This window comes from Xenopus tropicalis, chromosome 1 (genome assembly GCF_000004195.4).
Source record: "Xenopus tropicalis strain Nigerian chromosome 1, UCB_Xtro_10.0, whole genome shotgun sequence".
Classification (NCBI taxonomy): Eukaryota; Metazoa; Chordata; class Amphibia; order Anura; family Pipidae; genus Xenopus; species Xenopus tropicalis.
This window is the reverse complement of record NC_030677.2, coordinates 108,338,462-108,364,968: the sequence shown is the minus strand read 5'-3', so window position 1 is coordinate 108,364,968 and position 26,507 is coordinate 108,338,462. Positions and strand designations below refer to the sequence as shown.

At 37.9% G+C, this 26,507-nt stretch overlaps 1 protein-coding gene across 1 annotated transcript in view; it reads right to left on the bottom strand.

Annotated features, from left to right (window-relative positions):
• The window catches only part of hsdl2 (hydroxysteroid dehydrogenase like 2), a 35,129-nt gene continuing 8,622 nt past the window's right edge, over nucleotides 1–26,507 (bottom strand). The window contains 7 exon segments of the mRNA NM_001008673.1: nucleotides 1–436; nucleotides 2,042–2,170; nucleotides 3,762–3,908; nucleotides 8,295–8,366; nucleotides 9,411–9,605; nucleotides 18,065–18,163; nucleotides 19,067–19,170. Of these exon segments, the coding sequence (NP_001008673.1) occupies nucleotides 324–436; nucleotides 2,042–2,170; nucleotides 3,762–3,908; nucleotides 8,295–8,366; nucleotides 9,411–9,605; nucleotides 18,065–18,163; nucleotides 19,067–19,170 (859 nt within the window). The 3' untranslated portion in view covers nucleotides 1–323.

Here is a 26,507-nt window from a genome sequence, read left to right as displayed (position 1 = left end):
AGATCTGCAGTGTTTTTATTTTCTTTGATTTGAAAAGAAGAATTAGTTATTTCACACATCAGTATTAAAGTCACAGAATATTTCTTATTTTCTACCATTTGTGCCAGGGATCACTGCAGTGAAAAGCAATGTACGGGTCTGCACTGCACTGTTACATTCAGTCATGTTATCACAGTTGTTTTATTGGTTTCTAATAAACTGTCAGTTGCTCATAATGTATGAAAGGGTCATTGGGAACTCCGCTTGATCTGTTGGGTTGGTGGGTACATTTCCTTTTGCTGTTAGGATTTGCAAGATAGATCCAGTGCTTAACTCTTAAGTGGTTATAACTTTGCATTCATCTGGCCTAAAATTTTTTCCAGCTTTAAAGCCAGGCCCATGTCTCCTTTTATCTTCAGCTTCCCACTCATAAATGCCATGGTAGGCTTCATCTTGCCTGGCGAGAAAGTAAAATATTAGGAAACATATATGCAACTGTTTATCCTTAGCTTTCCTTTCATGAAGTCTCATTTTTATGTCTAAGTGTCCTCACAACCTGCAAACATGACTACACCTACCATTACTAGTTGTTGTGATCTCATTAAAGCAGAGTATATTTACACAGGAGTATTAACCTACAGTAGCCAATCAGTATTTAGCAGTGACTGATCAGTTGCAATAAGGATAATGAAAGTAAAGCTCTTATTTTCTATGGGTTACTGTCTGAAAGAAAACTTATTCATCCTTAAAGTTAACTGGTATTCACAGTGATCCTGATTCAAATCTAGTATGGTCAAACCCCAATGTTATGTTTTAAAAGGAACAAAAAAAACCAAACCAAAACCGGTAACATGAGGGAAAGTGTAAAATGGGGTGGGGGGGGGGGAGGGCTATTTAAAATCCAGGTTTGCCAATAGAATTTGTGTGGATCACAAAAAATAAACAAAACAAAAAACAATTTAAAATTAGGGATCACATAACATTTCTAAAAAGGGAGTATAATTGGCTCCATGAAAAAGCCAATGAGATCAGGGTAGAACTCCTAGAATCATGGGGCAATATCAAAAAGAAAAAAACAGCAACAAAAAATGTATCCAAAACATGATGTTAAAAAAAACATTCAGACCCTACAGTATTCTGTCTTACGCATTTTATACCCTCTGGTACTTTTTCACATAAACACAGGTATTGGACCTGTTATCCAGAATGCTTGGGAACTGGGGATTTCCAGATAAGGGATGTTTCTGTAATGTGAATCTCCATACTTAAAATCTACTAAATATTAAATATACCGCAGTGTTTTGCCTCCAATAAGGATTAATTATATCTTAGCTGGGATCAAGTACAAGGTACTGTTTTATAATTACAGAGAAAAAGAAAAAACATTTTTTAAATCTGAATAATTTGATTAAAATTGAGTCTATGGGAGATGGCCCTGTAATTTGGAGCTTTCTGGATAATGGGATTCTGGATAAGGGATACCATACCTGTACCTATGAATAAGTACTGGAGAGTATTAAACGCTTAAGGCAAGTAACTTTCACAAGGGCAAACAGGTGTTTTTTAAGGAAAATGTGCTAGGCATCCCCAAGTGAATATTACTTTGTCTTTTATTGCATGACCAGTTCTGCTTCAATCCCACTTAGCAGCCTAAAATTTGTGGATGATTGTGCTCTTTAGAAGTCAAGTTTATTCAATGCTTCTGTAGGGGAAAGTTTTCTGCTGCAGTAACAAAAATAATGTGTTTTGAAAGCAAAATAACCTGAGGATATTGGGCCTATACCAGGGATTTAAAAGTCAGTCAGTATGAGAGCTACATAGTTATTTTAATTCCCTTTTTTCAGAACCACCGGTTGCCTACAGCTTTTATGAAACACACTGGACCAGTTTATATTGAGAAATAACTTACAGCTCTTATAAATAGACTATCATTTTTAAGGTAGCTGTAACAAATGTAATAAATAAATGCACTGATTTAACATGATCCCTAATTTCAAAGCACAGAAACTTTCTAAAAAAGTTCTACCCAAATCCTCCTATTATAAGTTTGACATAAACAGACCTGTAAACATTTTGATGAAGTCCCCACTGTCCATGCTCATCACCACATCAGCTTTAGTTGATGGTTCTCCACTACCCACTCCTCCTTTACCATTCTTCAGGTCCAGGAACCAGTTGCCGCTTTCTTCACCTAAATACAAATTCATGTTGTTATTGGCTTTTTAAAATATTTATGCTTCTTACAGAAAACAACAATTCTCAGCGACACACTTTTCACATAGCATTATATTTGGTTGAAAAAAAGACATGCCATTAAAGGGTAAAGTCAATTTCGCTGGGGGTGGTGCCAAAATTGTAGGCATCCCTCAGAGAAATAGATTGCAAAGCTTTTCCTTTGGCCAGTGCTCCCGTTAGGAGAAAACTGCGCTGGGTGTTTGTTTGAGGCTACCACACAAACAAATTGGTGTTTATGGGGTTTTTTTTTGTGGCTAAAAATTTCGGTCATGTATCCGTCAGTATAACTGACAGCTTTTACAGCACTCACTGTTAGGCACCCCCAAGTGACTAAAATTGCCAACCTTTTACCCCAGGCTGGTGCCCCTGTACGGAGAGAACAGCACCAGCCTGGGGTAGCTGCAGCGCTTCCTCCTTCCTGTTCGCTTGTGCGCGCATGCGCAGTAGAGTGAAAAAGCCGAACTTTAACAGAGAAGTCGGCTTTTCACTCTTCTGCGCATGCGCCTATGTGTTAGTCTTAGTGAAACGCAGGCAAAAGGAGGAAGCGCATCGCTCCATGTACCCCGGGCTGGTGCTGTTTTCTCCTAACAGTAGCACCAGCCCGGGGTACAAGGTAAGCGATTAAAGTCACTTGGGGGTGCATAACATTTTGGCACCCCCAAGTGACTTAGCCTTTCCTTGTCCTTTAAACTTTCTCATCCTCCTTACACATAACACATCTATTCCTTCCAAATTAGTAGGTTGACATCAGCCCACTTGCTTTTATTTAATCTACCCTCCTGCCCTGGGCAAAAGCATATGCAATAGTTTAAGCCCAAGGGCTGAGCCTTGGGTCATTTGAGATATCCATGTGTTATTACTGTCCCTCCAAGGCCACACCATCATTGGCACTTCCCCAGTGGGAATCATAGTGTCACCAATCCTAGGTGATTCTAGGCTCCTAAGCCATAAATGAGCCATATGGTAATTGCATATTTATTTATTTATTTTTTAATTTTTATTTATGATTACAGTGCATATTAAAATCTGATGCACTTGGGGTAAGCAGGAGTGCAGCTTTGTCTTCTAGGCAGAGGGAAGTGATGAGAGGAAACCCATAATGGTAGCCACATGGAATACAGACACTGCTTAAAGGTGACCAATGGTGACCAATGGCCGCAGGAAAGATTGTTCCCACCCTCCACAGACGTTCAGGGCTGAATTGTCAGATATTGAGGTAGAAACAAAAGGAATTCTACCTCCTGCCGATTCAGCGATCGGCGGCCTTTTGCGATATCAGTTGGCTCGTTGAGCCACCATACATGCACTGAATATTGTACGAAACATCATCGGTGTATGTATGGCCAGCTTTAGTTAAAGAATGTCCTTTGTATCTTATCTGAACCATTAAAACAAACAAAAAAGAAACTAGTGATTTGGGAGATCATTGGGGGCCAACCAATGGGCATTTTCTTAGTGAAATACCTTTTAATTTCACTTTATTTTTGTATGAGTAAAAAACAGAAAAAAATAAAGCAGAGATAGAGTTAATTAGCAAAAAACCATACCAGACAGTACAAATTGGTAGATGCCTTGAGTAGTTTTCACAGCCTCTTCATTGACTAAACTCTCAATGGCTTTAAATGTCTCTTGCAGGGGGCTAGAGTCTTGCGATTTTGCCTGTGCTTTTCCTGCCTTAAATGCAGCAGTGGCACCTTTAAAGAAAAAAATATATCATGCGATACAGAAAGAGAATTTCTGCTTATGTAGAAAACTACCTAATCAATGTGAGAAGGAAACAACAAAGAAAGTTAATAATGCATCAGTACTACTAAAGAAGGCTGGCTAAGGATGCTACGAATCTTTCAATAATTTTCCACCAATGGTGCTTTCAGTTTAACTCCTTTGTCGGTTGGTTATGCCCATTCAAACTATAAACCTGAATTATCCTTTAGCGGACTATTTCTTTTTGCTTTGCAAATCACATAATCTTTCACCCTTACTTGAAGTACCAGAACAAATCTACAACATTCCTAGAACTTCTCTCCCCATATATATATATATATATATATATATATATATATATATATATATATACAGTCATGGCCAAAATTGTTGGCACCCCAGAAATTTTTCCAGAAAATCAAGTATTTCTCACAGAAAAGTATTGCAGTAACACATGTTTTGCTATACACATGTTTATTCCCTTTGTGTGTATTGGAACAGAACAGAAAAGGGAGGAAAAAAACCAAATTGGACATAATGTCACACAAAACTCCAAAAATGGGCTGGACAAAATTACTGGCACCCTTTCAAAATTGTGGATAAATAAGATTGTTTTAAACATGTGATGCTCCTTCAAACTCACCTGGGGCAAGTGCGGGCAATAATAAAATCACACCTGAAAGCAGATAAAAAGGAGAGAAGTTCACTCAGTCTTTGCATTGTGTGTCTGTGTGTGCCACACTAAGCACAGACAACAGAAAGAGGAGAAGGGAACTGTCTGAGGACTTGAGAACCAAAATTGTGGAAAAATATCAACAATCTCAAGGTTACAAGTCCATCTCCAGAGATCTAGATTTGCCTTTGTTCACAGTTCAACATTACCAAGAAGTTTGCAACCCATGGCACGGTAGCTAATCTTCCTGGGCGTGGACGGAAGAGAAAAATCAATGAAAGGTTGCAACGCAGTCCAGATGGTGGATAAGCAGCCCCAAACAAGTTCCAAAGAAATTCAAGCTGTCCTGCAGGCTCAGGGAGCTCCAGTGTCAGCGCAAACTATCCATCGACATTTAAATGAAATGAAACGCTATGGCAGGAGACCCAGGAGGACCCCACTGCTGACACAGAGTCATAAAAAAGCAAGACTACAGTTTGCCAAAATGTACTCGAGTAAGCCACAATCGTTCTGGGAAAACGTCTTGTGGACAGATGAGGCCAAAATAGAGCTTTTTGGTAAAGCACATCATTCTGCTGTTTACCGAAAACGGAATGAGGCCTACAAAGAAAAGAACACAGTACCTACAGTTAAATATGTTTTGGGGTTGTTTTGGTGCCTTGAATGTGTGCAAGGCATCATGAAATCTGAAGATTACCAAAGGATTTTGGGTCGCACTGTAGAGCCCAGTGTCAGAAACCTGGGTTTGCGTCAGAGATCTTGGGTCTTCCAGCAGGACAATGACCCCAGACATACATCAAAAAGCACCCAGAAATGGATGGCAACAAAGAGTTCTGAAGTGGCCAGCAATGAGCCCAGATCTAAATCCCATTGAACATCTGTGGAGAGATCTTAAAATTGCTGTTTGGAAAAGGTGCCCTTCCAATAAGAGAGACCTGGAGCAGTTTGCAAAGGAAGAGTGGTCCAAAATTCCCGGTGAGAGGTGTAAGAAGCTTATTGATGGTTATAAGAAGCAACTGATTTCAGTTATTTTTTCCAAAGGGTGTGCAACCAAATATTAAGGTAAGGGTGCAAATAATTTTGTCCAGCCCATTTTTGGAGTTTTGATTGACATTATGTCCAATTTGCTTTTTTTCCTCCTTTTTTGTTCTGTTCCAATACACACAAAGGGAATAAACATGTGTATAGCCGTGTGTTACTGCAATACTTTTCCGTGAGAAATCTGGAAAAATTTCTGGGGTGCCAACAATTTTGGCAATGACTGTTATCCTCTTACACCGCTTACTTTAAATATCTAATCATGGTTCTATGTCCCCAAATGTTACTGTTTATTACTCTTCGCATTTTCTGCACTACTGTGTAAAAATACCTCGCAACATTTGAAAAATGGAAAGAGGCATAAAAACAAATGCCAGGCGCAGCTTGGCGAAAATTTTTTGACCACGACTGTTTTTGTGACCTCACCCCCTAAATACCACTCCCATTATACTAAATTTGGCAGGTTATTAAAAGTTTGAACACATTTCTGGGGGTTTTGGGGTTGTTTTATGTGTTGCTAAAAAAGGTGAAATTGCCCTTTAAGTTGCAAGTCTCAGTTCCCCCAAGAGACCTGTTAAGCTTATTAGTTACAATTCTATCTAAGTGCAGGTATAGTTGTTAAGATTTCTGGGCTTTCTACCAAAAGCTACTTTTTAATTAACTTTGTATCTTTTTTAGCATTCAGTGCAAGAGATCAAAAGGAAACGAGGGACTTTTCAGTAAGAATCCAGCGACTGGGGGCTGAGCTGCTAAAAGAGGGACTGTCCCATGAAAATCGGGACAGTTTGGAGGTATGGTAAAGGGATAAACTCATAAAAAAATTAGATGCTGCCTATGTGATGTAGTCTGGAGTTATTTACCAAAATTAAATATTTTGAAGTTTGCAGGAAAAATTGCTTTTAGTACAAAAAAAAAAAATAACTTTTATAAATCACAAGGGTGACTCTAAATTGTTCCTAAGAATGCATGTTTATTGTGCTGTTTAAAAAAGATACAATTTAACTCTTTTAAAGTTTTGGAGTGCTTTGTTAAAAAAACTAAAATCACATGCATTTGCACTTTGGTTATACTGATATTTTTATATCTGTGACAATGCACTCCATTTCCTAGTATTTGCCCTAATTGCTTTGCACTCTGGCACATGTACATTATTATACTCCTTGCTCTCACACAACTATAGTCCTTGGACTGGGGGAAAAAAAACCCCAAACAAACACTGGCATGACATCCACACACAAGTGGTCTGGTTGAAATCAGTCCAAGACCCATAGTATGAGAGTTCGTTTTATTGTTATTTTGTAACTGCTTATATCTCTTTTTCAGGTCCTTTCCTATTCATCTCCTATTCTGAGTTCCAAACTGCTGCCCTAGTACTGAGATAGCAGTTAAAATTCCAAGACACAGAGACAGAGATGGAACTGTAAATATTTCCAGAAAATAAATACTATCTGCAAACTAGAAAGGGAAGTTTGAGAACAAACTTCATGTTGGGTTGAAAAACATGAAGTCACTGAATGAAATCTGATCTGTTGTTGGCTCCACCCACTTTTTCTAACCTTGGACCACAGTTATATAGTAAATACCACTGTGCAAAGTTTGGGGACCCTGGTTTTAATAGTGTCTGAATGGCAGCAATTTAAATTTCCCCACTGAAAGTCAACAAGTGACATCTGATAGGAGGTTGGTGGCTCCGCCCCCATTTTCTAACCTGGAACTGGAGCTACCCAGTGACTAACTCTGCAAAGTTAGGGACCCTAGGATTAATAGTTAAAGAAAGGCAGAAGTTTAAATTTGAACCAATAAAAGTCAATAGGTAAATTGTGATTGGTGGTTGGCGAGTGTGCCACTTTTTCTAACCTTGAGTCGAAGTGACAAACAGTGGGCACCCTGGCATAAATAGTGTGAGAAAGGCAGCATTTTAATTTTAAGTGAAGTTTGATTGGCTGTTGGTGGCTCCACCTATTTTTTTAAAACCTAGAAATCTAGTCCCCTAGTGGCCCTGGTGTTAATACTGTGAGAATGGCAGCAGGTTGATTTTCCCTATTGAAAATCAACAGTTAAAATCTGATTGGCTGCTGGTGAATCCACCCCCTTTTTCTAACTCTGAACCGCAGTTACCTGGTGACTAGCTCTGCAAAGTTTGGGGACCTTAGTATTAATATTAAAAGAATGGCAGCAGTTTAAATTTAAACATCTGAAGTCTATAGGTGAAATCTGATTGGCTGTTGTTGGCCCCACCCACTTTTCTAAACTTGGAACACAGTCACCCAGTGACAAACTGTGCAAAGTTTGGGGACCCTGACATTAAACATGTGAGAATGGCTGCAGTTAAAATTTCCCCACTGAAAACAATGAAATAAATGTGATTGGCTTTTGGCGGCCCCGCCCACATTTTTGAGAGTTTGGGTGTTGTACCCCTAAAACTGTAGGAGGAGTAGCATTTAGAAAATGGGGGGGGGCTAAGAAGAAGAAGAAGCGGAAGAATAAGTCGAAGAACAGTATGTTGGGGTTTTCAACACAATTATCTCTGAATAATGCTGTGTATGTCATACAAAAATGCATTTTTTTCTTTATGTAAAATACCCCTTTAATACTGTATGAGTCAAACAACTCTTATTTACCTCTGTGAATTACTCTTTGTCTCCTAAATCTTACAACCACCTACCATGTTCTTCCATTGCACTGGCTAGTGCCTCTGGGCTCTCATCTAAGAAGAAATCTGGAAGCAATGGGTGTCCTAACAGCCAAAGGATGAAAACAAAGAATTGATTTAAGGTGTATATACAAAGACAACATATACAATGGTTTGTTGTTCAGGCATGTCAATTCATAGCAGTATGTGCAGGCAATTTCTAAACCCTCCTTCAGAAAGATGAAGATTCCTCGGGGTAAGAAGAGTAACATAGCAATTAGTAAGGTCGTTGTGCCATTTCCCCATATAACCTAAGTGGTTTAAAGGAGAAGGAAAGTCATTTTGGCATTTTACTGCCAATGGATTCACCACATTAGTGCCACCTAGAACCCTATATGTATTCAGCAGAAAGCTTTACCATACCTAAGTATTCAGCCCTAGAAGCTCAATTCGTTTGTTTAAGATCGCAGCTGCCATTTTAGCTTGGTCTTGGTAGCTTCCTGTAGCTGCTGGAAGCTCACATCACACATTCCTAAGGGGGGGTGCATTCTTATGGGAGGGGGGAACAGGAGAAGGGAGAGAGGAGAGAACTGAGCAGACTCGTGCCCCAAACCTGAAGGAGCCCTAAAGGAGAGGAAGTCAGATACCGAAGAACACGTATACACAAAAAAAGACAAGAAATCCTGTGTTTCTTTTGATAGAGGACTATCTCTATGAGTGCTTATGGCTGTATTAACATAGACCTTTCTGATAAAGCTTACTTAGTTTTTACCTTTCCTTCTCCTTTAACCAAATTTCTTAATTTTTCTAAACTCTGATTAAAGGCTTAGTAGGAATAAGGCCTGGTAATTACATGCCAATCATTGGCAAATTTGAATAATGTAGCTATTTTCGCTGAATACTTTATAGATGTGTCAAGGTAAGCATGACAGATTGGTTTTGAAAGCAGAGATCTGCTTATTGCACATCACACACATGGGCTAAGGTACATCAATATGGTGCGAACCCTACAAACTTGAAAATGTTATCTGTCAGTGATGTTAAAGGTGGGCGAGCACTATTAAAAAAAAAAGCTTTATAAGCCTTTCTTCTATGTATCCAGAATATAAGTATCAGATAATACACAGAGAAAATTGTCCAACCACATACCAGGACTAACAGCGTAGACATCAAGGTCCTTGATTCCCTCATGCTTGAGCAGCTCCTCATCAATGACAAAGTTCCCAGTGAAATCCTTTGGCTTTGACAAAATGGCATAGGCAGCATCAGCCATAATGTCTGGAGTCCTGCACTGTTTATCCACTCCCGATCCTCCAAGCATGTCCATAGCAGCTGTATGTATGGCTGGGAATCACAGAGAAAACTTATAACAACAGACTCCTCAGTCTTGTCTTGTTTATAGTCACACAAAAATGTTCAACAGTGCTGTCTAACTTTTGTACACATTTTTGACCTATTATCCAGCATACCAAATGTCCAGGGGCTAGATAATTTTACAAAATAATACCAAATATAAAAGCCAGTGGAGGCCATGGATAAGCTTTGGCCATAAACATGTCTTGGAAAGCCACAACCAGTCTGTAGCTTAGTAAGTATTAAAGCTATACATAACCAGACAGTATATCAATTTGAGCCCATTACCGAATATTTTTGAGATGACACTTTTTTGTCAAAATAGCAGCTCCTTGACACCTGCATTGCTAAGTGGCAGATATCAGAATAGCACAATAGTAAAAAATCCAAGTCTGGCTTGGGACTCCTCCAGTTACATGGGAGTAGGAAAAACAATAGGTTATCTGAAAGCAGTTCTAAAGTGTAGTGCTGGCTCCTTCTGAAAGCTCAGACTCAGGCACAATGAACTGAGACGGCTGCCTACACACCAATATTAAAAATAAAAAATACATTTGTTGGTTCAAGAATACAATTTTAAATGGCATGTGAATTATTTGCTGCATAAGCAGTGTAATGAAAACACCATAACAATCATGACAGAATCCCTTTAAGTGACATGGCAAACTATTTTCAAATCATGGGGGGTCACCCCGCTAGCAGGGAGCGGTAAATGGGCAGGCACACAGCCAGGTGGATTTGCACCCCTTCTGCCAATGTATTTAAGGGAGACATTCTATATAGGGTAAAAGATAAAAAAAAAAAAAAAAAAGACTGAATGAACTCATTTTTACTAGTGAGGAGCTCCCTGCATAAATAAATATATAACCTACCTGTTTAATGATTACTCCACCATAGTGCCAAAAATCCAAATGGTTTGTAATACATTGAAAAACAAAAACCTGTATTTTTGACTGGCTACATGTAATGTATAAATATCATCATAAGTTATAATAGTTTCAATTGGATTTAACAGTGATTTTGAATAATAAGAAATAATATATGCATTTAAGTGACAAGTTCAATAAGCCTATGAATATGAGCTCTTAATACCTATATGGTAGATTACTTATGAGCCCTGGAATTTGTATTTCAGCACACAAAAGCTTCTGTATTATTCCATGAGCAGAACCATCTTATTCTGGAGGTGAATTTATTAGGGATTGTTTGCTAGTCAGTGGTCGTCAGATTTTTAGGGGGAAATGTAAGACTTCTTAAATAGTTTTCCTCAAGCTTTTACACTCCATAATCAAGTGTATTTTTCCCCAAGAAGCCAAGTGCTATAAGTACAGCAGTAGTGATTGAAAGGCGCCCATTATTATTATTTTTTTTTTTTTACAAACTAACTGAAGATTTTCTATTTTCTATGCTTTAATGGGCACAATTGTGGGCTACTATTATAAAGAGAACAGAATGGAAGTTGTGAGAAATGAGGATATGACAATGAGGAAAGGAATAAGGGCAGAGAAATACCTACTGATTCCAGGTTAAAAAGAAGCACAGCTTTCTTTTTAGCCCTCATGCAACAAATTGAAAAAGCCCTTGAAAATGAAAAAAAAAAACTCAGAAAGCAATCATGAACTTCACTTGCCTGTTGTCACCTTTTCATATTTCTCTCTGTATCTCCCTTTTATCACAGTAGATAAAAATCCATGTTCTTGTTAAGTGTTATAGGAGTTTGTAGAGTAAAGCTTCAGTTTTAAAGAGCTATAGTCTTTCATTTTGTAAATAGTTTTCTTTAAACAGGACTTGGGTCTTTACATGGAACAGTGACTAAATTATTTTGGGTTTTTTTTTTGCCAAATTATCCACTGTAATTTTACATAAACTTGCCTTTAACAGTGGCTTGGATGTTTTTTGAGTAAGCATAATATCCAGGGCCATTAACAATTTTATTGAAGACAGGGAAACAAAAGTAAGAGGGGAACATATATTGAACTCATAATCTGTTGGGTGGGGACCCAAACCTCCAACTGTGTGCGCTTCAGCTGACATAAAAAACATTACAACATACTCTTTGCTGCTTTCCCCGGTCAACAAAACTTCTGGTTTGCATTGGGTAGCGGGTCAGGGTGTTGAAAAATGCTGCAGGTCTGCTCAGCTAGACCCATACAGGTCTCTATCTCATAATATGTCTATTATAGGAATACAATGATAAAATAAAGGCACAGTAACCCATTAAAGGTGAAAGGGTTGTTTAAAGGGGAACTCCGACTTCCGAACTAAAATCGCCATAATTCCTTCAAAAAGTATGAATAAATATCATTTTTATATGCTGAAATCCAGCTGCAAAAGAGATCTTCTTTTTCTTCATCATTTAAAATCCTGGCAGGTGTGGAGGTATTAAAACATTGATGTTAAAAACAACTTCTCTACAGCTTAAAAACAGCATGCAGGAACTACATAACCCACAATGCATTGCACTGTAATGTTCCTTTCCTTACTGACATCACCTGTGCAGTGAATTGTGGGATTTGAAGGATGCAGGCTGAGAACAGTCCACTACTGTTAAATTTTTTGAGACTCAAAGTAGCCAGATCAGCAGGAAAAATTATGATACTTTTCAAAAAGCTTAAGTTGTGTTTGGGTAAATTTCCCCTTAATCTAAAAACGAACTTCTCTGTTTCACTCCCATAGCTAAATTAGGCAAACACAGGCATTAGTGTTATAAATGTAAATCACTAGGCCCAATTTGATTTGTACCCACCAGTGAGCTAAAATGCTAACTTTCTGCACTGGGCTGGTGGGCCTCTTCTATAAAAATAAATAAATAATAATAATACCAGCCTAGGCTACCTGCTTAGAAATACACCACCACCACCACTGGGGCTTTTTTAGATAAAGGACCTTTTTGTAATCTGGATCTCCAATTCTTTAGTCTGCTAAAAATCATTTAAACATGTAATAAAACAGATTGTTTTGCCACCAATATGGATTTATGCAGCTTAGTTACCATCTAGTACAAGGTACTGTTTTATTAGTACAAAGAAAAATTAAATAATTTTTGAAAAAGAGATTTGCTTAAAATGAACTCTATGGGAGATGGCATATGCCAAGCCCAAACCTGTTCAATGAATACATTGGAGGTGCAGAAAACACAGTAGCAGAGCCCTTGCCACTAGGGGATGCACTGAATCCAGGATTCCTTTTTCAGCAGGATTCGGATCCAACTGAATCCACGTGTCTGGCCGTACTGAATCCTTAAAATCATGTGACGTTTTGCCACATAAACACAGAATCTGAAAATGTAACCCCTCTGTGGCATAATTTGCATATGCAAATTAGGGTTAGTATTCGTCTGAATCCTTCACAAAGAATTCAGGGTTTAGTGCATCCCTACTCACCACCAAGTGCCCCAGGACAGTTCTGTTTTAACAGAAAACATGCATGGGCAGGAGGTACACATTTTGGCTCACTGGGAGGTGCCTAACAAATTGTCACCCAGAGTGATTTTAACTTTCTTTCTCCTATGGTGTGGAACCCTAAATTGATTCTCTTTGAGTCCCACAGTTTTGGCTGTGGTGGAAATGAGTCCTGATGTATGTATGTTTGTATATATTTATTAATGTAGCATTGAACAGAACAGGATAATTCTGAATGCGCTCTAGCATTTTTAGGATGAAATACTGTACACATAATCAGGACAGTAGAGGTTTGAGTAGGATGTTTCTCCACTGGTGGAGAATCTATTGTGTGTGACATTAGCCTTAGGGTCTTACAGTCTGGATCCCCCAGGGAGTCTCCGAGTGTACTATTTACCCAGCTGACAGCAACCCAGAGCATGTGCTTTGAATCAGCAGAAAAGAAAATGGGGAGCCCTACTACGGCCATCTTTGAAGACTCATCACTACAAAAGGTGTACCATTTCTAGACAATTTTTGCGACACATTTATTTATGCCTAGTGTATGCATTACCCTATGGTAGGTGGATATACAGTCATTTTCTTGCTGTACAGCTGGAATAATATAGCTTCCCACGAAGACAGCAAAAATAAATGAATACTTCTGATCATTTTCACATACTTCTAAATATGGAATCAGAATTTAAAGTGGCACCCATAAGAACCTCCTTGAATGACACAGTATTAAATGCATGTTCCCAAATATCTATCAAGAAGCAGATTAAGAAATGAAGAGTCAGTTATGTAAGAATTCATACTGCTGGTCAAAAGTTGAATAATACAGATGATTGAGGTGAAAGATGAAACTGTCTTCTTCATTCCTGTTTAAGCTACTGATTAATTGCTTTAAATGCAACAGATCTTTAAATAAAATCTGTCTCAACCATAGACTGACATGCATTCAGAAACCCATCTTTACATACATTTATTGTCTTCTATGTGGTCACTGAAATATTTGTATCTGTAAAAGGTAATTTTATATATGATATCAAAAGCAGAGTATATAATATTATAATGACATGTTTGCCAGGAACCAGTGGACATAGATGCTATAATTTGGTCAACCACTGGAGCATATGTAGACCAGTTTCATTGCTGTCTATTGCGAAAGTAAATGGCTTCCATACATCCCCTGTTTTTCAGAACTGTTGGGATGTTGTATGTCCTGGTTTAGATTTCAGTGTCTGGGGTTTACTTGAGGAATGTGTCAAAACCAGTCAAAAAAAAGCAACACACAATGCCAGCACACCAAGGCCTCTCTATGGCAGCTTATCTCAGTGCAGAGGGGATTAGCACCCTTGTCATATAATCTAAATAAGAAAAAGAATATCAGCACTGCAAAGCAGGAAAACCAGGAAAGAGCCCCTGTATGTCTATTACATTACCAAGTAACATTTTAGGGACACATATATATTTGTAGAACATGTAAAAAATCTTAAAATCTCAGGCTCGTGTGTTTTTGTCTATGTGTTAATGCTTTACAAAATAGATTTGAGCAGTACAATAAGCTGGGGCTTGTTACAAATGTCAATGGAGCGCTTTGCATGGCACTTATTTTTCCACCCACTGTCCCATAGCTCCATTTTAAATTCGTTTGCCCTAGTCAAGCAGTATATTACATAGTGAGGCCTTTTGTAAGCAACTAATAAACCATTACCCATGTCTGCCCCCTACCTTTCTAGTGCTTTTCCACATTATTATGAAGCTCTGGTGAGCACCACTGCCCTATTGGCGAAAAAGCCAAACTGATGTACCTACTGCACAATCATGCTCAGACTGGTATCTGTTTTTTATGCAGGCCTGTTGCATGTTTCCTATGGTATTAGCCTATCACATATACTGATTGCCACCTGCCCTGACCTTCTGTTTGAACTTTAGACTAAGCATATTTCTGATCCATTTAAAGTGGATATATAGCCAAAAATGTAATTTATGTAAACGTACTTTAGTTTTTGTGGAGCAGTTTGCTAAAATTAGAAAATAAATGTGAATTCCAGGAGATTAAGCAGTTTTAGACTGCTAATAACAGGCTTCTGTCTCCATGAAAGTCAGAGTTAGCACTGACTTTACAGGTGCATAGAAACTACACAGTTAAGGTTGCTGACATTCTGACATGATAGAATGTTAATTAATGTTAAAATTGTTAATATTTCAGAAACCACAAAATTCAGAAAAAACTGGTATAGATCCCTTTAAATTTGTTGTCTGGAATTCTTGTCAGCCTTCTATTGTGATCCCAGTCTCCTGTTGTTTCACTTCCCAAGTGAGACTGGCACCCTGCAAATTCTACTGCAGAGACCATGGGATCCCAAAAAGATGTTGGTAAAAAACCAGTGCTGACAAGAAATCTGCCTGTTGGTTTGGAAAAACCTTGGGCTTAGTGGGGTGTGACAGAGGCAAATTGGGGGATGGTCACACATACTATATAGATGAACATTTGGTCTGCTGCCTTTGGGCACAGACAGGCAGTGGGCTATTAATCTCAGGGTCCTGAAGGGAAAGCCTGCAAACTATGTAGTATGAAGCCCCTTGATGTCTGATGGAGACCCTGTCCTTTTCTTATAAGTTGATACTTTGGTACTTTTAGCCGCTAGTAATAAACACTGAACTTCATTTGTCTTTACGAAGAAGCTCAGAAAAGGGAGAGAGGTTCATAAAAAGGCTCAAACAATGACCAATGACAATACACTTGAATGTTCCTTCAAACCATTAACAGAACGCAGCATATTAAACAGCGTCCACAATCCATACTTAGGATATGATGATATGGCTAATGCAACAGAGTTGATAGAACCAAGAGTGAAATGTTTTGATAGGGCATACACATCATATTTGTAAATAAGGCCTTTCTTTCATTTAGATTCTCCTAAAATGCATGTAAACCTGTAGTGAATAATGTCTATGTATGGTAACCTTTGACAAGTAAATTATGGTTTTTATTCCTTTTGTATTACACTGTAAAGTCCTCCTGTTTGTATCCAAGGACTATTATGTAATAAACACTAAAAGGCATTAATGCAGTGGATTAAATCATTCACACTTATATAATATGTTCTGAATCTATACATAAATGAAGCAATGTATGCATACATGAACAATGCTCAGCTGGACTAGATACCCACTGCACTTTACATGACCTACATGTGTGGATAGTGTCTTTAAAAAAACATGCGCCCACATGGTCCCATGACACTCTTGAACTAGCTACATGAACAACACTGTCATGACACCAGATATCATTTACTGACAGGGTTAAAGCAGACTTTAGAGAACCAGCCAAGGAGTTTTAATAAGGTAGGGCACTAGAAGGTTATGGGCAACAAATAAGGACCAGACATACATTGTATTGCAGAAATGCAGAGTAAACACTAACAACATTTGCATTTACTTTATATGAGGTTGGTTTTCCTAGACATTATCAGCCCAGCATCAATTTTAAAACAAAGCTTTTGGTTTGTACTATTTTATACAAGGTACACAATATCGCTAAACTGCTAATAAATGCAATGAATAAGCTGTAAATGGCCCTGCAGTTTCATTGCTAAGAAAAGGTTACCATAAATAATACAGTGCGGGAGCTGATCTGCTATTGTGCTATTTTTTATTTTAAACCAAGCCTCTCGCTTGAACAACTTGCCCTTTGCGATGGATAAATAAATAATCACGAATAAGAAGTGACAGCTGTATATATTAATAGCTGCCTTTGAAGCGCTGCCATTTCAATAGCAGGAATTCACTGCTGTCTGTGATACTTCATTGTTATGCATACAGAACCAACATGCTTCTATAATAATGACACAATAGAATCAGTGTTGGGCAGGTTTCATCATTCATTTCCATATCCTGAAAGCCATATATAAAGATAGAACATGCTTTCTATGAGTCCATTATATTTGCAAGCTGCTCTTGTAAATGAGTAAATCTAACAAGTATTCATTTCTATTAATGATTTTAAAAGGCATTTTAAAGTGCAATTTAGTCTCAGAATAGTAATTACAAATTTACAAAATTACAAATTCAACCCTCAGTATACCTTTGTTAACCTTGTAAAGTAGGTTGGAATAGAAATCAATCAAGTTCATGAAACTAAAGGGGTCAGAGGTATGTTTTTTGTTTTACTCCTAGCGGATTTCTAATATAGAGGTGGGTATACATTAACACATTTAATATGGCAATGAGAAAATTATGTTTAATCAAATGCCTATAATTGCCTTTTATTGACAAGCTGAAAATGTCATAGGGCATTAGGAACTGTTTTTTTTTTTTTTAAAAAATTTAAAATTTGCATTTGTTTGAGCTTAAATAATAAAAGAGTTAGACTGCTATCCTATTTAAGTTTATTTTTTCCATTATTTCAACATTATCCAGTGGGAGCACCCTACCCATTTAATCAAACGCCTGAGCGCCAATACCTTGATACAAACAAACTTTACTGTACTCTCAAGTCTTGCACAAAATGATTTTTTGCCACTTCTGGAAAATGCCAAGGCTTCTGGGTACTTTAAAGGGGTAGTTCACCCATAAATTTTAGCATGATGTAGAAGGTGATATTGTGATACAGGTATGGGATCCCTTATCTGGAAATCCATTATCCAGAAAGCTCCGAATTACGGAAAGGCCGTCTCCCATAGACTCCATTTTAATCAAATATTTCAGAATTTTAAAACGGATTTCCTTTTTCTCTGTAGTAATAAAACAGTACCTTGTACTTGATCCCAACTAAGATATAAATAATCATTATTGTATGCAAAACAATCCTATTGGGTTTAATTAATGTTTTATTGATTTTTTTAGTAGACAAGGTATGGAGATCCAAATTACGGAAAGACCCCTTATCCAGAATACCCTTGGTCCCGAGGATTCTGGATAACGGGTCCTATACCTGTATTTGCATACACATGTATGAGAGGGAAAAAAGCAGGCCATTATATATATATATATATATATATATATATATATATACTGTATATATTATCAAATATATTATAAAGGCTCCAAAGCCTGAACTTTCACCTGTTTTTGGCCACAAAGCATTGACGGCGATTTCTCCTTTATATTCCTCAGACATTCCCAGCGCACACATAGACATGCCATATTTTGCTATGGTGTAAGCTGAAATACACAAGTAATACAGATTTTAGGGCAATGCATGATTTAGGGTGAAGACACATGGAACTAATAGTAGCAGCTACATGTCACTGGTCAAAATGCTGATCATTCACTGATAATTGTCTCTATGTGTGTTTTAGCAGTGGCTATTCTCGGTATTGTCTATAGCAGGGTATCTTCTAGCATTTAGTAGCCATGACAAGTAGCTGCTACTAAGTAGCTCTGTGTGTCTTCACCCTTAAATATAATATTCCTGGAAAGTTAAGATGCACAACTTTGTATTATATGCTTGTATAACCAAATTCATGAATCTAAATTATATATATATATATATATATATATATATATATTACATCCACTAAAATATAATACACAGGATAATCACATAAAGATATATATTCTGTCATTTAAAGGAGAAGAAAAGGCTTCATTTGTTCGGACCCCTCCAGAGATAATAATTACTAACGTCAGAGCCCAGGTCAGTGCTTCTGAAAAATTCACCAGTACTTTTGCAGGCAGCATTAAGCCATACCTTACCTCTGGTGTCTATGATCTTTGCTGGTTGTCTGGGTTGTGAGGATGTGCAACTGAGCAAAGATTTCTGTTATCCTTTTTTTTAGCCCAATTTTGTTCAGCTGTGCATATGAACTGCCCAGGGCAGCAGCAAGGATAGGATCACAGGGACCAGAAGCAAAACAAGCGGTGCGGTACTCCCTACAATAATACCCTGGGCCAGTAGTGCTTTCAGAGAAGAGGAGCACCGACAACAGGTCTGATAAGCAAGGGTTGCCCCACAGAGTCTTTTCTTGTCCTAGGAACTAGGCTGCTGTCATGTATAAGTTGCACACAATTATGTAGGTTTGGAAAGTTACAAATAAAGACCTTACCCCAGATTATGGGACTTACCGCAGTGGTTTTTGAACCAGATTGGGTTGAGGTTTAATGGAGGGCTAAGATTTAGGATATGGGCCACTTTGCTTTTTTTCAAGTATGGGATGCATATTTTTGATCTGAAAATGAAACAGCTTTTAAATCCAACTGAACTGCAAGGACATATGTTTTCATATCATAGCAAAGCGTGCAACAGAGTATCAAATGTGTACAAAAGCATTTTACCTATGGCACATAACAAAAGGCATGCATTTTAACAAACAATCATATAGCGCTGGGCAGGGCCACCATCGGGGGGGAGAGGCAGTAAAATTGTGAAAACTTCACAATAGCAAAAGTTACGCAAATTACGTTAGTTACGTATAGAGTTACACTGAAACTTACACAATCTACGTAACTTCTGCAAAAACTGCTTAGAAAGCTAGTAACTTGCCTAGAACTTAAGCAACTTGCGTATGAAGCAAAAGACAATGCAGAGAATGCAGTTTAATTTTAACTATTTATATGAACTGCTTATTATAGAGTAACATCAGCTGTTTATATTGGGATCCATTTACCGAATTATATCAGCGTCTTCTGTCTTTTGCATGAACCTTCCTGCAGGGGTATGACTAGTTATTGGGTCCCAAAGCAATATCATTGGGCCACTATACTTACGCAGTTTACTTAACTTATGCATAAACTTACGTTACTTTCAAAGGGACTTACGTATAAACACCACTGATCCCCCCCTTAAACTACTGAACTACTACTGCCTAGTTATTTGAACCTACAGCAAGAACACTGGGCCTCAAACTTATGCAGTTTATGTATCTTATGCAAAAATGTACACTTCAATATCTAGCAATGGCAGCACAGAGCAGGGGCAGGTAGGTGGGTAGGGATTACATTTAGGGCAAAATCTACTGACCCCCAATGAACTGACTGAATTATCAGCACATTAATCAATGGAAATCTATATATGAACATCAGTTGTTTATATTGCTAACACAAGTGGCGTAACCAAATTTTTGTACTGCACACCTACCCAAATAAATAACTTGTGTAGGGCCCCAAAGTTTCTGATGGTGGCCCTGGCGCTGGGGTCTTAGGCACCTGATAAAACTGACCACAGTTTGTGTGCATCAGAGTGAAAGAGACCTTATAGAAAGAAATAATTCATATTGCCTCCAATAAGTATCAATTATATCTTTTTTTAAGATCACACACAAATACTTTTTTATTATTATAGGGATATAAAAGGAAATCATTTTTAGAACTGAATTATTTGCTTAAAATTGAGTCTATGGCAGATGGCCTTTCCATAAATCTGAGCTTTCTGATAACAAGTTTGCATACACCTGTATGGTATAATTAAAATACATGAGCTTAATAAATAGAGTTTGGGTGAGCACAGTTTTGCCTGTTTTAAATGGGGAATATGTCTTAAATATTATTATCCTTTATATAATGGTAACATACTCCACAGAGTATACAGAGATTATATACCATTTACACTAGTCATTTACATTGTAGTCTATGTCCCTATCACACACAGTGGTCCATTTTCTGCCTGTATGTTTTGTGTTTGAGTGTGGGAGGAAAGTAGAGTACTCCAAGAAATATATTTAGTTTCATCACATATAAAGAGTTTGAAAGTTTTACTACCTTAAGCCTACCTTAAAGCTGAGCACCAGGAATATCTTGCAAATGATATCCTTATAAACGGTGCTTGGTGATGTAACTTCTGTCACATTCCTCACTGAAATGTGTGTATTATAATAAATAATGTACCCCTGTTGTAAAATATAAGGGTATTAGTAGTCTCCTTGGAGTTTCATGACCTGTATAAAAGCACTCGGCTTTTGTTCTCTGTGCCATGTGCATGTGCTTGTGTGTACACAACTTTACCATGCTTACTTTAAAGGAGAAGGAAAGTAAAAACTAGGTAAAGGTTTTATCAGAAAGGTTTATGTAAATACAGCCATGTTTTCTATAAAAATAAACACAGGAATTCTTGTCTCCTTTTTTAGGAACATGTTCTTCAGTATCAGACTTCCTCTCTTTTAGGGCTCCTTCAGGTTTGGGGCACTTCTCTCAAAGTTCTCTTGTCTCTCCCCCTCCCTTCTCTTGCTCCCCCCTCCCATAAGAATGCATAAGAACTCACTTCCCCCACCCTTAGGAATGTGTGATCTGAGCTTCCAAGGGCTATAACTGCAGCAGGAAGCTACCAAGACTGAACTAAAATGGCAGCTGCCATCAGAGGGAGCTTCTAGGGCTCTATACTCAGGTATAGTATAGTAAAGCTTTCTGCTGAATAAATGTAGTGTTCTAGGTGGCTCTATCTATTGGCAGTAAAATGTCAAAATGACTTCCTTCTTCAAATATACAGTATTTTCAAGTTAATGGGAATACATTTTTCTGATATAGGTGTAGAAAAATCCCTACCTATTCACTATTAACTTTTTTTCTGTAAAAAAACAATAGTTCTGTCTTGCTTTATACCATGGGTTCTAGATTTACAGTACAGGCACAATGAAATCAAGTGCCAAGACACATGACAGGATCAAAAGCTCTTTATCAAAAAAGTATGACTGTAGTTCCAAACTCTGGTGTACCACTGGCTAAGGCTATCCAGTGAAAAAGAAAAAATTATACAGGTATAGGATCCCTTATCCGGAAACCCATTATCCAGAAAGTTCTGAATTACAGAAAGGCCATCTCCCATAGACTCTACTATAAGCAAATAAGTCTAATTTTTAAAAATGATTTCCTTTTTCTCTGTAATAATAAAACAGTACCTTGTACTTGATCCTATCCTTATAGGAGGCAGAACAATCCTATTGGGTTAAAATTATGTTTAAATGTTTTTTTAGTGGACTTAAGGTATGGAGATCCAAATTACAGAAAGATCCCTTATCCGGAAAGCCCCAGGTCCCGAGCATTCTGGATAATGGGTCCCATACCTGTACTGCCCAGGTGTTTCATTTTTATGGCAATACAAGCTATCGCTGATAGTAACAGCAAGAGGCAGAGAGAAAGAAAGAGGGAGCAATGGAAAGCTGCACTAATTACAAAATTACAAAATCTACAAATCTATAATACAGAAAAAAATTTCATTAAAATGGGGATAATTATGGGATCCAGTGTCCTAAAACACATATATCTTACTTTAAATTATGTCAAAGTCCACCCTACTGAACCACGGGTACAGTAACATTAATTGCAAAGCTTACAATTTTTAATTTTGCATCTTTAGCAGTGAACAACATGCTATTAGATGATATGCTAAGTTTGTTGCAAGCCGCCATAGCCCTCTGCAAACGTGCAAGCGCCCACAGCCAAAACTGAACGTCATAGGCACAGCAGACGGGGATAATCATGCCAATTAAAATTTCAATTGAAGCCATTTTGTAAAGTTTAAATGCAAAATTAATTAGATGCCTCCTTTTTATCTATTGTCTCCTTCTACAATTACACATGTGAATGTAAAACCTGCCTCTTTGTCCCTTTCTGCAGCACAGCCATCATTCCCTGATCGTGGTTATTAGAATCAAAGTGTTCCCTGACAACTTCAAGCAGCACTTGAAACTCAGCTGTACACATGCAAAGGCAGATTTTAATCAGGATATTGTTGCACAGACGCAATCATTTATATACAGACAAGATACGGAAGCACATTCTATTATGCCAAGTTCAATAAAATATTCAAGTGTAGACAATAATTAGAGGCTTATCTGCTCTAAGCTGGATTTCATTCTAGCTAAAAAAAAAAAAAAAATTGATAAAAAAAGAAAAAAAAAGTGCACAGAAATAATTAAAAAGTATATATATATATATGTAGTGGTGGAGAATATATAATCCTTATTACAATTTATAAGCATATTAGAAGTTGATCTATAACCATATAAATACACAAAGCACCAGACCAAGTGTTTTTCTTGGCCAGTTCAATCCAGAGACACCCAAGACTCTTGTATGTTATCCATTATGTAATTTTGAGCAAATAATAGTTAATAATAATAAAATAATAGTTTCAAAACTTGGAGTAAACAACAAATTAGGCTAATGGCATACAGGGATACAAACCTCCTCAAAATGCTTTACAACCTACAATAAAGGTGGGAAAACATATGCAGCATTTTCCATGCAAGAAAAAGACTTGCTTCTATCAGTCTATAAATGTATATCTTGTGCATAGCCATGAGGTCCCCCCATTCTGCTGCATACACAAGATTTTGGGGTGGTACAAAATGTAAGTGTACACAAAATATAGCCTGTCTGCATGCTCTAATTATGATTTCCAAGACTGAAAGAAACAAGATTTAAATAACATATTTTGTACGTAAAGTTTATTTTGCTCAAATAGCACAAAACAAAGAATTTATACTCACGTAAATTCCTTTTCCCTCAGTCCCGAAGGCAGCACAATATCCCTCCCATAAGTAAAAATATTTGCAGCATTGTGTTGTTTGTGTATTGCTTGAGAAATCACTGAAGGCTGGTGGAGGGAAGAGGGGTTTTATGGGTAAAGGGGGCGGAATTAATTATTGGAGAAGGCGGTGTTTTTCCTACCCTAGGTATGACGTCTCTCTAAGTAAGTGCTGCCTTCGGGACTGAGGGAAAAGGAATTTACGTGAGTATAAATTCTTTGTTTCCCTCACGTCCCTTGGCAGCACTTACTTAGAGAGTTGAGTAGCAGTAGTCACAAAAGGGGGGGAAACTTTACAACCAGAAAGGAGAACTGTATTTGCAAAAGCCACTTCCCCAGGAGTACTCATATTTACACGGTAATGGTCTGCAAAAGTCTTGAAACTTGCCCACGAAGCCGTTCTGCATATTTGGTCCACTGAAACGCCTCCAAGCTCTGCCTGCGAAGCTGACACTGCTCTTGTAGAATGTGCTTTGAGATTTGCTGGAACTGGTTTCCCCGCGGAAGAATATGCAGTAGAAATTGCCAGCTTTATCCATCTTGAAATGGCAAATTTTGAAGCCGCCTTACCCTTGTTAGGGCCGCAAAAAGACACAAATAGGTTGTGTGATCTTCGAAAAGGATGAACTTTGTTCAAATAAAAAAGTACACATCTGTGTGCATCCAGCAAGTGTAACTTTCGTTCTGCCTCATTTTTTGGATTAGTAAAAAAGGCTGGAAGAATGACCTCAAAATTCCTATGAAAATTTGATGAGACTTTTGGTCGGAATAAGGGGTCTGCTTTAAGAACGATTTTATCTGGAAATATCTGAAGACATGATTCTTTGCAAGATAAGGCTTGAATTTCACCTACACGCCTTGCTGAACAGATAGCCACCAAGAATACTGTTTTGATAGAAATGTGAAACATAGAAGCTTCTTCTAAAGGTTCGAAGGGAGTATGTTGCAAGGATTTTAAAACTATATCCAGATCCCAGTTCGATTTTAGGGTATCCTTTTTTGGTTTCAAGTTCTGGATGGCCTTAATAAATCTTCTAATAAGAGGATGTTCTGCCCAAGTTTTGTTTAAGAAAGCAGATAGGGCTGCAATCTGGACTTTAAGTGTAGCTGGGGCAAGATTTTTCTGGAAGCCATCATACAAAAAATCCAAAATAATTGATACTGTGGCTGTTTCTGGAAACAAACTTTTGCTGGCACACCATTTCCTAAAAGAGATCCAAACTCTTTGATAAATTAAGTTTGTTACTTGTTTCCTGCTTTGTAACAGGATCTTAATAACTGGAGAAGAAACTCCTTGTGACTTTATTACATCCCTTTCAGTCTCCAGGCTGTGAGACTTAGGGCTGCTGGATTTGGATGCAGAATTGGACCTTGAGAGAGAAGATTTTCTTTTACAGGAAGACGCCATGGAGGACTTACAGATAATTGAAGAAGATTTGAGTACCAATTTCTTCTGGGCCAGGAGGGAGCAATTAGAATTACTTCTGCAGAGCAAAGAGCGATTTTCTTGACTATTCTTGCTATCATAGGAATTGGTGGAAACACATAAGCCCGGCTGAACTGCCATGGTTGAGCCATAGCATCTACTGCTTCTTCCCCTTGTCCAGCCGTTAGGGAAAAGAATCTTTGATGCTTTGTATTGTATTTTGAGGCCATGAGGTCTAAATTCGGAGGACCCCATAGATTGCATATTTGTAAAAAGGTTTCCTGATCTAGGCTCCATTCTCCTGGAAGTACTGCCCTGCGGCTTAGAAAATCTGCTTGAATATTGTTGCGACCCGCAATATGGTGTGCTGACAAACTTTTTAGATATTTCTCTCCCCAACATAGGATCTTTTTTATTCTTTCGGCTAGATCTCTGCTTCTTGAACCTCCTTGGTGATTTATGTAGCAAGCTACAGTCACGTTGTCTGTATGAATTAGGACCTCGCAACCTTTTATCATGGATTTGAAAGCAAGCAGAGCTTTCCAAACTGCCTCCAGCTCCAAGGAATTTGAAGCCAGATGGATCTCTTCGTTTTCCCAAATACCTTGTTTTACAATATTTCCTAAATGTGCTCCCCAACCTATTCCACTTGCATCTGTCGTGATAAGTATGGGGGAATCTGGAAACATCTGGGTGCCTCTTGAAAGGTTTCTTGATTGAAGCCACCAGAAAAGGGAGTTTTTTACCTTTTGGGGTACAAGAATCCTTCGATATAGTGACTTTTTCTGATGATCCCAAACTAGATTCATATATCTCTGGAGTTCCTTCATATGAGCACGCCCCCAGGGCACTGCTTCTAAGGCTGCCGAGAAGAGACCTAGAATTTCCAGACCTTGTTTTATTGAAGAAATTTTTCTTATTTGAAATTCGTAAACCTTTTCCTTGATTTTTTCTCTTTTTTCTTGAGGAAGAAAAATTTTCCCTTTCACAGTATTCCATATCATACCGAGGAATCTTACTTCTGTTGAAGGATATAAATTGGACTTTTCCCAGTTTACTAGCCAGCCTAGTGACTGGAATACATCTAGAACCTGAGATAATTGTTTTTTCAGGACTTGTTCTGATTCTGCTTTTAATAGGCAGTCGTCTAAATATGGAATGATTGAAATACCTTGGTTCCTTAGGTATGCTGCTACCACAATGAAGACCTTGGTAAATACCCTTGGGGCACTTGAAATTCCGAATGGTAATGCTGTGAACTGAAGGTGTTCTGTACCTGATGGTCTTCTTATGGCTACTCTTAGAAATTTCTGATGACATTCTCTTATTGGAATATGCAAATATGCATTCTGTAGATCCAGGGTGCACATCACCTCCTTTTTGTGAATAGTGAGCAGTGTGGACCTTATAGACTCCATCTTGAATTTCTTTTTTTGAATGCAACGGTTTAAAAATCTTAAGTCCAGAATGGTTCTGAATTTTTTCCCTGGTTTTGGGACAAGAAAAACCTGGGAATAAACCCCTGAAAACTTTTCTTCTTGAGGTACCGGAACTAATACCCCTAAATCTTTGAATTCTTGGATAGCAGCTTCCATTGCTAGCTTTGCTAAACTTTGCTT